At 41.4% G+C, this 12110-nt stretch overlaps 1 protein-coding gene across 1 annotated transcript in view; it reads left to right on the top strand.

Moving 5' to 3' along the window:
* Window positions 1–12110, top strand: part of CRKL (CRK like proto-oncogene, adaptor protein) — a 36000-nt gene that overhangs the window by 2031 nt on the left and 21859 nt on the right. Inside the window, exon 2 of the mRNA XM_070628348.1 lies at window positions 9711–10176. Coding sequence (XP_070484449.1) covers window positions 9711–10176 — 466 coding nt within the window. The remainder of the gene's footprint in view (window positions 1–9710; window positions 10177–12110) is intronic.

The raw sequence follows: 12110 nt of genomic DNA, 5'->3' as shown, positions 1-12110 counted from the left end.
CATCCTCTTTTCTAAGTAAAATGCATTGTTTTGTTTGATTATTTGCTTTAATTTGCCTTAATCAGTATTCTATCAGAGGTTTCTTTTATTTGAACTATACCAAATTTGAGCCGGAAAAATTGCCTCGAATTTTGCAAATAAAAGATATTTCTTTGCTCCCACAACTAGAAGGACCTGCAACTAAGATATACAACTATGTACGGGGGGTTTGGGAAGATAAAGCAGAAAATAAAAAAAAGAAGAAGAAAGATATTTCTTTGCCTAATTTGTTTCTTAAGCATCTATTTAAAAGGACAGGATGCTAATAAAGATTTTTCAGAATGAGATGTTTCTGACTTTATGCATTTGCTAACAAGATACTACTCTGAGCTTTAAACATTGAAAGCTATTATAATTAATTAAGGAGCACCCACTGGGTGCCTAAGTGTTGCTTCTGTGGAATGGAGATAGAGAGGAAACAAAGCCATGACAGTTATTATGACTAGAAGATTAACTGCTGAACTAAATGGACTTTAAAAACTGGGAGAAAGTGATTATAAATCAAATACTGTGTAACAAAGGCGTAGACATCAAGAATCTGATTGGTGAAACCTCTAGGTCCCCAAAGATACTGGTAATTGGAGTCAACTTTGAGCACAATGTAATTCCAATATAAGGAGAATTATATTGGAGAGAATTTTAGAACCCACTGTAATGAGATTTTTAATATGTTTACTTTCCTGACTTGCGGAGGTGCGTTATAGCATTAATTTGAGGCATTTATTAAGCCATATTGTGTGCAGGGCATTGTGCTTGCTTTGACGTGACAGGTACTGTAATACAGCTGTTTGAAAAAGTGTGAGTAAGTGGCTTGATTCCCTTCTAAAGGGAGAAAAAGGGATATGCTGCAGTGGCTTCCCAGTACCCACAAAAACGACTCCAAATTTTCCATACATGCATCTTCCCAGGCAGCAGATGTACCTCTCTGACTTTGATGCCTGTCCTCGCCCCCTCTCGTCCTTCTTTTAGTGCAGCCTCACTAAGCCACTCACTCATTCCCTGGTAGCCATTCCTACGCAGCTACTCACAGCTTTGTACCTTTGCTCAGGCTGTTGGCTCTTCATTGACTGCCTAACTCCACTCCTCACCAATGAAATCCTACCTGTTGTTCCAGGCCCCTCACAAATAATGGGGCCTTTCCCTGACCCTCTCCCTCACATTCAGCTTTAATTGTCTTCCTGCCCCCCATGTTGCTGTAATTTAGTTTTTAATTTTCCCTGGTATCTTGGAGGGCGATTGCAATGCTGGCTGAATTAGATCCTGACTGTGTTTACTTTGTTATACTGAGTCTTTGGATTGCCTCTAAATTCATGGATTTGGAACTTAGGAATTTAAATTTCAGGAAAGCCTGAAATTCATGGGTTTGGTTTGAAATGTTATTAGCCTTTGTAGAAAACTAGAGGCTAAAAAAGCCTTGGCCAGATGCAAAAGTCAACATAATACTTCTTCACACCCCAAACAGGATAAATTAAGTTGTTTAGCTTTAAAAAGTTTCATGCCTCTTGGCTAATAGTTCATTTTGCTTAGTGAGTGGTCATAGATGTATGACTTCCTTAGAGTTTAAGTACTGGTGCTTGTTCTAATCTCATCTTTTTTATCACAATGCTCCTTAACTTTTAATTTTTTATTAAAATATTTACAAGAGAATTATATCCCAGTGATAGGTACTGGGAAAGATGGGTGACAGATATACTTTCTCCATGATGGAACTTATATTTTAGTGGAGGAGGCAGACCAAAAAGTAGAGAAGTAAATAAAATAGTTATAAGATTAATAAATGCTATGAATGAAATAGACCTAGGCTGAGGGAATATACTAGAAGGGACCTACCTGAGGTAGTGTGGTCAGAGAAAGCATGAAGGATAGAGAAGCAGCAGGCCTCGGGAAGGCTTGGGCTAAAAGGAAGGTGAGAGCCTTCCACGCACAGGTAAGAGCTTACTCAAAGTCCTGAGGTGAGAAAGACAGTCAGTGTGTTGGGAGTGTGGTTCTTAAAGAAGGGGGTCATATAAGAAGAGTTTGAAGATATGATGGTCAAGGCAAAGAAATTGGATTTTATTTAAAGCGCGGTGGGTGCTGTGGACGGAATTTGAAGCAGGGGAGTGACCTGGGACTGTTACTGTAATCCAGGTGTAAAATGATGACTGATTACGTGTACATCATAGGTCATATAGATATGTAGACTGACATAGAGCTGTGGCTTGGAGGTGCCTATTTTGATGTTTCTGATGGTGGGGGGATGATGAGAGAAGAGAAAGGAAGAAACAGGTGACTTGGTATATTTATTTGTAACTTTGAGTACTCTAGGTTTATCTTATTAATTGCTTTTTGCGTTTGTGGTATTCCTTAGTGGATTTTTTTTTTTTTTTAAGATTTTATTTTTTCCTTTTTCTCCCCAAAGCCCCCCAGTACATAGTTGTATATTCTTCGTTGTGGGTCCTTCTAGTTGTAGCATGTGGGACGCTGCCTCAGCGTGGTTTGATGAGCAGTGCCATGTCCGTGCCCAGGATTTGAACCAACGAAACACTGGGCCGCCTGCAGCGGAGCGCACAGACTTAACCACTCGGCCACGGGGCCAGCCCCCCCTTAGTGGATTTTAAGTTTAACCCCCGAAAGGCATCATATCAGGTGGCTTTTGTTGATTTTGAATGACCCTAAAGGATTCTCTTTCTGCACATGGGTGTAATTTTTATATTACAAATCATTTGGTAAATCCTGTGGTGGTTTTCACCTCCATTTTATTTGAGTATAAATCTTCTTAAGATTCTGTTTATTAAGTTACCTTTAGTAGGTAAGCGCTAGTGTTTTTTTATTTAATAGAGGCTATTTCCTGTTTAACAAGAGAAGGTTTCAGGTTTCCGAGTGGATTATTTAGATATGAAATACTTTTTCCCATGGTTTAGAAACTTGAAAGTGTTTTGCATAGTTTGCTTGGCTTATAAAATTTTCCAGTTTTGGCTTATGTAGCTATGTGAAGGCTAGGAGGAAAATTATGAGAAGTAAAAATTTAAAAACAAGCAGGGGCCGGCCCCGTGGCCACGTGATTAAGTTTGCGCGCTCCACTGCGGCGGCCCAGGGTTTCCCTGGTTCGGATCCTGGGCGCGGACATGGCACCGCTCGTCCAGCCACGTTGAGGTGGCGTCCCACATGCCACAACTGGAAGGACCTGCAACTAGGATATATAACTATGTTCGGGGGGAATTTGGGGAGATAAAACAGGAAAAAAAAAAAAAGATTGGCAACAGTTGTTAGCTCAGGTGCCAATCTTTAAAAAATAAATAAATAAATAAATAAAATGAAATAAAAACTGAAGCAAATTGAGCCTTAGAGAAAATTGTTTTTTGCTCAACATTCGTAGCATATCACACGTACCTGGAAGCATGGATCTAACATTGAATCAACATTCCCTGTCATGCTCTTGCGGAGCTTACTGGTTACTGGGATTTTTTAAAAGGCCTTTTCCATGCTATCTAATATGGTAATATTAGATAATTAATATGGTAAAGTAGGCTGTGGGAGAACGGAGAAAGGATGCTCAGCCTAAGCTAAGTGCCCAGAGGAGGACCTTCACACCTGTGAAGCAGAAACCAAGCCTTGCGTGGACCAGAGGATGTCACAGGCAGCACGGTCACACCTCCTCCCACATCCCCTGTTGTAAATATTTAAGGGAACTCAAATCTGGACTTTTATAATTAGGAGTAGGGGAGAAGGATTACCGATAGTTTTGATTATCCTAGAATTTAGCACATAAATAAACCTTTGCATTTCTTCTTATCAGTAGTTTAAATCACCTGAATTCAGCTCAGATGAGATACAAGAATATTGTCATCATGCTGGCAGTGGAAGCTTGCCCGGTTAAGAGTTGTGTTCCCATGGCATGTAATGTACTCGTAGCCGTTTGATCTGTGACTTTTCTTGTTTAAGACTCAAAATTCAGAATTTTTTACCCAAGAAAGAATTTTCCCTTTGATCTGAACAGTTAGACTAGATTATTTCTAAGGTTCCTTCAGACTAAAATATTTTAGTTCTTTATAATAAGTAAAAGGGGGCAGTGCTTATTAGTGGGAGTTCAGATTATCCTAGAGTCTGAGCTAAGATCATAAGTTAAGGTGGGGCCACCAGGCATGTGGCAGCTAGTCTGGAATGATGGCTAAGAGTGCTTGTGAAGCAGTGGTGAGGTGAAGAGGCTTGGATGGCACACCAAGCGGCACGCAGGATTTGTCTGTATAACAGAATTAAACCAGGTTTAGGGAATTGGAGTGCTGAAGCTTTTGTGTTTTCAAGAGGAAAAAAGGATAGAAATAGGAATGGGAAATGCTTCTCTGTGTCTTTGGCATTTTAGTTTTATTGGTAGGGATTTTAATATATTGATGCCTACGCTATACCAAAGTCCAATCTGGGAGTAAACCATGGTTCTAGACTTTGAGAAGCTCAGTATATTGAACAAATTAAAATAGAATACCATGGGAGCTTAAAAGAAAGGATGATCATCTAAGAGGTCAGGGAAGGATTGAAAGAGGAGGCGCTCTTTTAACTGATTCTTGAAGGATGAGAACAAGTAGATGAGGTAGAAAAGGTGGTGGCAGTACCTGTCAGGAAAGGCAGAGAATGGTAATTATTGTGATTGATGGGCAGCAGCTAATGTAATTTAATGCTGAATTGTAAAGGGCCTCCTGTGCTTTGTAAATGAATTTAACAGTGGGAGCCATCTAGAGTTTTTAAGAGAGTATTGTCATGGTCAGTTTTGCTTTTTAGAAACTGCTCTGGTATGGGACTGGGTAGGGAGAGAGAGAGTCTGGAGTGTAGGACTAATTAAGGGCTGTTACAGGAGAAGGGATTGTGAGAAGCTGAACTAATATCAAATGTGTTGGAAATGTAAAGTGGAAACTGACAGCCTTCACTTGGCTATTGCATGTAGAAGATGAGGGAAGAGGTATAATTTCAGGGATGCTTGAATGGTGCCTTTAATGAAGAGAAGAGAAAGGATCAGGGTGAGGGAGGTGATTGTTTACAACACGGAAGCCAGGTGATGTTTAGCAATCTGATGGGTTTGTTATTGAGAAAAGAGTTGAGGCCTAAATATACAGATTTGGGAGTCTAAGCTTAGATGGTATCCCCAGAATGAGTATAATGGGAATAAGCAGAGGAGCTGTGGAAGGAGGTGGACAGGCAGCGACAGACATAGAAGGAGAGCACAGGGGTGGAAGGGAGAGGTCCTCAGTATTCAGTGCCACTGAGTCATGAAGAAAGGATTACCTTACCTAAAAGGAGTTTCACTAGAGAGGTACTTAGTCTTCTTGGAATTGATTCTTTTACCAGCTGTTTTGCTTTCCAACTTTTTATCGTGAAGTATTTCATACATACGAGAGAATATGTATAGACATGTATACAATTTTTAAAAATCTTCAATATCCAGCTACCCCCTTTAAAAAAGCAGAACATCACCAGTACCTTTGAGACTCTCTCCCACCAGAAGCTGATTGTTTTACTACTTTAGCATGAATAAGGAGATTTTAAGCTTAGAAGGTATTAACACTCAGATTTAAAGAACATGTTTTTTTTTTTTTTTTTTAAAGATTGGCACCTGAGCTAACAACTGTTGCCACTCTTCTTTGTCCGCCCCCCCCCCCCCCCCGCGCTTATTGTCCCCTAGTCCCCTCAGTACGTAGTTGTGTATTTTTAGTTGTGGGTCCTCCTAGTTGTGGCATGTGGGGCGCCGCCTCAACATGGCCTAATGAGCGGTGCCATGTCCGCGCCCAGGATCCGAACCAGTGAAACCCTGGGCTGCCAAAGGCGGAGCACACGAACTTAACCACTTGGCCACGGGGCAGCCCCTAAAGAAAATGTTTTATCTATGGTTTATACATGAAAGTGAGAATGCTTTTAACCAAAAGAAGAGAGGTTCATTGTTGTTAGCTAAGAAAAGCCAGTTACCAGTTAGTCATCCAGGCCCTGCTACTCAATGTACCATGGACCATAGACACATGAGAAGGAGAAGCATGGGTCTAATGTGTTTGAAGGGGCTTGGAAAACTCTTAGTATGTAAACTTTAAAAGGGGAGTTGATGGGTGCTATTTACAGTCTTGATCAAGGAATAAACTGTGAAATGATTGAGAAATGATGAATTGTCCTACTCTTATGTTTCATATTTCTTTGGGGAATGGGGCCTAACCGAAAGGGCAAGCATATCTGACCTGTCATCATGGTTTCGTCCCTACAGTGGAACTCATATGTAATTTGCAGGGGATTTTGATAAATACGTGAGTTGAGAACATGGGGTGGAAGGCTTTGAATTTATGTCAGGAATGTGGCCTGAGAGATTGATTTTTATGTCACATTCAGGGATATATGTGCATGTACTGAGTCAGAACGTGAACCCCAAGGTCGTGATAGCAATATAGTGGTGGAGAAAGTATAAGCTACCTTCCATCTTTATGAGATTTGTACACACCCCCCTCACCTGGGGAGAGTTGATAGTGGAAAAGTCCTCTCTGGCTCCTTTAACCCAGTTATCTAGACCAGGAATCAGCAAACTTTCAGTGTAGGGCCAGATAGTAAGTATTTTAAGCTTTGTGGTCCGTACAGTCTGTCACAACTACTCAGTTATGTCCTTATAGTGCAAAAGCAGTCATAGATAATACGTAAGTGAATGGGCTTAGCTGTTTTCTAACAAACATTATTTACAAAACTATGTGGTAGGCCCTGTGGCCTACAGGCCGTAGTTTGTGGAACCTTAGGCTAGACTCACAGGTAGTTTTTGTAGAGTGTACTGGAGCTAAGAATGGTTATTACATTTTTAAAGGGTTGTGTAAGAATAGGAAAAATATACGACAGAGGCCATATGTAGCCCTCAGAGGCTCAAACGTGCACTGGCCCTTCAAGTTTGCCAACCTCTGGAGGGCGTCACCACCAAAGCTCCTGGTCTCTGCTTGTGGAAACCAGCTCTGTGCCCTGTGAGCTGTGGGGAAGCTGGGGAACGGAGCGTTTGGACCTTTGGGCCTCTAGTCGTTTTCTGATGCAGAACCAAAATATATAAGCATGTCTTCCACAAAATCTTTCAACTTCACAGGGGTAGTCTTCAGGTTGTTGTGCATCACCTGCTTGCCTGTTCTCCTGAGTCTTAGCAGACGCGCTTCTTCCTTTGAGTGCTCCTTGACCCCTCACCTTCTGTCGTGATACACATTAATTCCACTTTGTGCTCTCGTTTTGCCTTCCAGTCTCTGCTTCTACTCAATTGGCAGTCTGTTGAGAGCAGGAACTTGGTTTTAATTAATTGTTTGTCCCTCACGTTCTTGGTACATAGTAAGGCCAGTGGATACCTGGGTAAATGGATTACTAGTGTTAATCCCCACTGAAGCTATAGTAGTGTCCTGACAGTCTGTGTTGTAGAACTAACTGCTTTTTCCTTTTCACTGTACAAACAGTAAAATACCCTTGGATGGGGTCTGAGATGAACCAGTTGTACTCTTAGTAAAGTATCTGAGACTTATGAACTACAACCCAAACTTTTCACAGACTCTCTATGGCCCTTGAAATAGGAACAGAGGTGTACTTTAAAGGGGGTGGGGAGCTAATTGGATGCTCGGTGCTAGTCAGGAACTGTCGTGAACATTTCACACACATTGTGACGTGACTACTCATACACCTGAAAGGTGCAGGGTTTATCCTTGAGGTTGACTAGCTTAGAGGTTATGGCAAGGACTCTGGGACCTTACTGCTTGAGTGCAAATCTAACTCCTGCTTTGGCTTCCTCATCTGTAAAGTGGGGATAATAACAGCATCTACCTCACAGGATTGCTGTGAGGATTAAATAATTTAATGTCTGCACACAGTGCCTGGCACATGTCGTAAGTGTCAGCTATTACTGTTGCTCCTACTACTCCTGCTCTCTCTTTTTTAGATATATTGATATTAAGCAGTTTTCCCCTTAGTTATCAGGTTGTTAATAAGGTCTTTGAGGTTTTAAATCAAGCTCTAGATCACCGTGGTATTCTGACTATTGTGAAGTTAGTCATTTACATTGACAAGATGTAAGTTTTGCCAAATTATGAAGACTACCTTTTGTAAAGTAGTGTGGCAGTATGTATCAAGGGCTGTGAACATGTTCCTATTCTTTAATCTGGGAATCCAGGCTCTACAAAAAATCTAACATAGGGAAAATATGCTCAAAAGAATTTGTGACATTGGTGATTAAATAGGAGGAAGAAAAACCACATATCCAGAAAGACAGGGATGCTTCATTGCAGCCGGCTCACAGAATGAAATGTTGGCTGGCTGTAAAAGTGATCGTGAAGACCAGTGATGTGAGGAGATGCCTGTGGTGTGATGTTAGGCAGAAAAACTGCCGCAGGCATACACAAAACTCTCTTTTAAGAAAGCTATAAACTCGGCTCTTGGGAGGGGAGAAGAAGGGAAGAAGAATTGTAGTTACGTTAGGGTAGGCACTATGGGATTTTTTTCTCTCGTTTTCCTTTTTTTTTTTGTGCTGAATGTTGTAATCTGGTGACACTTTATAAAGGAAACTTTAAAATACTTCAACGTAGGAAAACCTGTCCTTACATGAAATAACTCTTTAGATCATTTTTTGGGGGAAAGAAAGAAAGAGAATGGCCATGAGCTAATTAAAGATAAAACAAATTGGAAACCATAGTCAGTGGGAAGGCATAACCTATCCTGGCATACTCCCTCGGGACTGCTCTAGGACTGAGCGGACCCTGGTGATGGTCCTGCAGGCTGTCACCTCCTGAAGAGTCGCAGGCTCTTTGGATGAAGCCCATGGTTTGTTAATCTGCTGTAGATTCTATGCTTCAGAAAAGTTGGAGGGGGGGGAAGGCTAATGGTAAAATAGTTTTTTCCAAAACTTGGTGTATTTGCAACTTTTCAGAACATTTCTTAGGTGAAGAGAGACCTCTATACTTCTTTTGCAGAAGTGTTATTCAGATGAGGTGTTGCTGGAGAGCAGGGGCTGTGCTTTTATAACTGACTCCGGGAGCGCATCCTACAGCGTACAAGGCAAAAACATGTTGAATCTGTGAGCGCAACAAAGGGTGTGGTGGTGTCTGTGGACTGATGCTTAGATGAATGCTCTTGCCTGTGAGTTTTGCAATGAAAACTTTCACGTTTTCATTTTGGTGCTCAGATGTGATTCCTGTACAAGATGCAATATGGGTCTTAATTTTTTTTTTTTTAACTTGGCAAGTGTATGAACCCTTTTCTGGTTTGTATATTTTGAGGGACACAGACAGAGGCCTTTGTCATCTCTCTGGGTGCACAAGGAGCTTTCCTGTGCAGGGTGCATGCCATAGATTAGGACCAGGAGGAAGAGGGTGTGGTGGAACGTAGCTACTGAACTTATTCCAGATTTTAAAAATAAATTCAGACCAGGTATCTCTGTGTGTAAACAAAAGGTTCCTATAAGAGAGATATGGGGTGTGTGTGTGTGTGTGTGTGTGTGTGTATGTGTATACACTCGACATGTGATTTAAAAAGGCAAATTGAGGATATTAACTTCTGTTGCAACACAAACAACAGAAAGTAAAACAGTGTGACAGAACCTTCTTAATTGAGAATATGGAGGGAAATAATTTGTTATAGAGGAGAATGGTTTATTAAAAAGTTTGAAACACTTGTGTTATAGAGTGAGATTTTTCTCTTAATTTTCTTTCTCTCTTAAGGTATCCGAGCCCACCAATGGGATCTGTATCAGCACCCAGCCTGCCTACAGCAGAAGAAAATCTGGAATATGTACGGACTCTCTATGATTTTCCTGGGAATGATGCCGAAGACCTGCCCTTTAAGAAGGGTGAGATCCTGGTGATAATAGAGAAGCCTGAAGAACAGTGGTGGAGTGCCCGGAACAAAGATGGCCGGGTTGGGATGATTCCCGTCCCTTATGTTGAAAAGCTCGTGAGATCCTCACCACACGGAAAGCATGGAAATAGGAATTCCAACAGTTACGGGATCCCAGAACCTGCTCATGCATATGCTCAACCTCAGACCACAACTCCTCTACCTGCAGTTTCCACTACTCCTGGGGCAGCGATCAACCCTTTGCCATCCACACAGAACGGACCTGTCTTTGCAAAAGCAATCCAGAAACGAGTACCCTGTGCTTATGACAAGACTGCCTTGGCATTAGAGGTAAAATCCACTAAGGCTAGTGTTTTGGGTCCTTTGACATTCGGTTTTCGTTTTTAGTTTTAATGTTTCTGCAAAGTAATGACTCCTCATTTAAGGTTATATTCATGGGAATAAGAGAACTGGGTGATTTTGGAAGATCCACCGTGAGTGTTCTGCATGATTTTTTTTTGTCTTTTCCTATTCCTTTTTTTTTTTTTCTTGAGGAAGATTAGCCCTGAGCTAACATCTGCTGCCAAGCCTCCTCTTTTTGCTGAGGAAGACTGGCGCTGAGCTAACATTCATGCCCATCTTCCTCTACTTTACTTTACTTTTTACTTTACTCTACTTTACTTTTCCATCTTCCTTTACTTTATATGTGGGATGCCTGCCACAGCCCGGCTCGACAATGCATAGGTCTGCACCCGGGATCCGAACTGGCAAACCCTGGGCCGCCAAAGCAGAATGTGCAAACTTAACCGCTGCGCCACCAGGCTGCCCCTCCTATTCGTTTTTTCTCCCAAATTCTCAGCCTGCATGCTCTTTTCTGTTCCCAGAGCCTCATAAAGTTAGTCTCACAGTAGTTGGTTTTCTTTCCAATAAGGAAAGAAAGGTTAAGACACCCATGATCTAGAGATAGACTCAACATACAGACACATAGCCACTTGTATAGTTCCATGTTTCTAACACTGTGATCAGTTGAGGAGAAATATAAATAAATGTCTTAGAATTCCTCTTCAGCTAGGCAGAGGAATACTAATTAAATATCTCAGACTTTACTTACTAGAGATTTTGTAAATTATAGTAGCATGAAATAGAACTTGAACATTTTAATTGCCAAGTCATGTTCTTCTAACTAAACATTAACTACCTTTTCAAAAAAAGACTCTTGGAAAGCTTAGCATATTACGGTGGCTTGCCAAAATACAAAGGAGTCCTGAAGACCAATGTTGATGCACCTTTTGGGAGGGGTAAAGCTGTGTATCACAGAAGGTAGAAGTTTGGTGAGACCTCTGTTAAGTCCAGAGTGACCACCCGGTGGTGGGCCTGGGGAGAGAAAGGACAGAAGGATCTGAAAAATAAAGTAGATTTAAAAATTTTATATTTTTAGAGCAGTCCCATATATTTTTTGTGGTGGTGTTTTTTACTGAGGTAGTGCCTAAATGTTGTATCAGAACATGGGATTTGGTGCCAGATTCCCAGCTCTTGCATTTATTGATACCTTGTGAACCACAAACTACAATGTAAGTAATTATCATTATAATATGATTACAGTTGAATACTCTTTCTTAGTATTTTCAAATTGCACGTATGTCAGAGAAACAGATTAAGTTAGTGATTGTTCTCTGTGTATTCACCCCATGGTCAAAGTAGGACAGGTTTGGGTGACAGCCTGGGTACATGGCAGAAGGATAAAGCCTGTTGCTTCCAAAAAGCAAAACTTAACCTACAAAACAGGCTGTCCACAGATGAAAGCTAGTGATAATTTTTGTGTGTGTGTTTCCATTGTTTATCCTCAGTTTTCTCTGGGCCAGCAGTAATATCTGAGTGAACTGCACCTGAAGATTTGTTTCAGAGTCCGTGGTTACTTCCCCCTCTTGTGTTGGCTGTAAGGAAAGAGTGAGCATCTGAGGCTAGTAGTAGGGACCAGGGTCTGAGGAGAGTCTGGGTGCTTTCATACTTCCAGGGGAAGATCAGGGAAGAAACCAGAAGAAGCTGCTTCCACGAACCGAGCCTGGCTGAGGAGGCCTTCCGGCTTTTTCATTCCACACACACCTGCCCCTGCATAGGCACATGTCTCTGAGCTAGTTCACACCTCAGTGTTCTAAAATAGCATGGAGTGTTCTGGGCTCCAAATACCTTTCAGTTTGCATAGTGGTTTCAGCCTTTTGAGGCATTTTCACATCTGTGGTCTCATCATAGGAAGAGGGTGTTAGGATTCAGAGTTTGTGTGACTT

The sequence above is a fragment of the Equus przewalskii genome, chromosome 7 (genome assembly GCF_037783145.1).
Source record: "Equus przewalskii isolate Varuska chromosome 7, EquPr2, whole genome shotgun sequence".
In the NCBI taxonomy this organism is placed as follows: Eukaryota; Metazoa; Chordata; class Mammalia; order Perissodactyla; family Equidae; genus Equus; species Equus przewalskii.
This window is presented reverse-complemented; position numbering and strand designations above follow the sequence as displayed.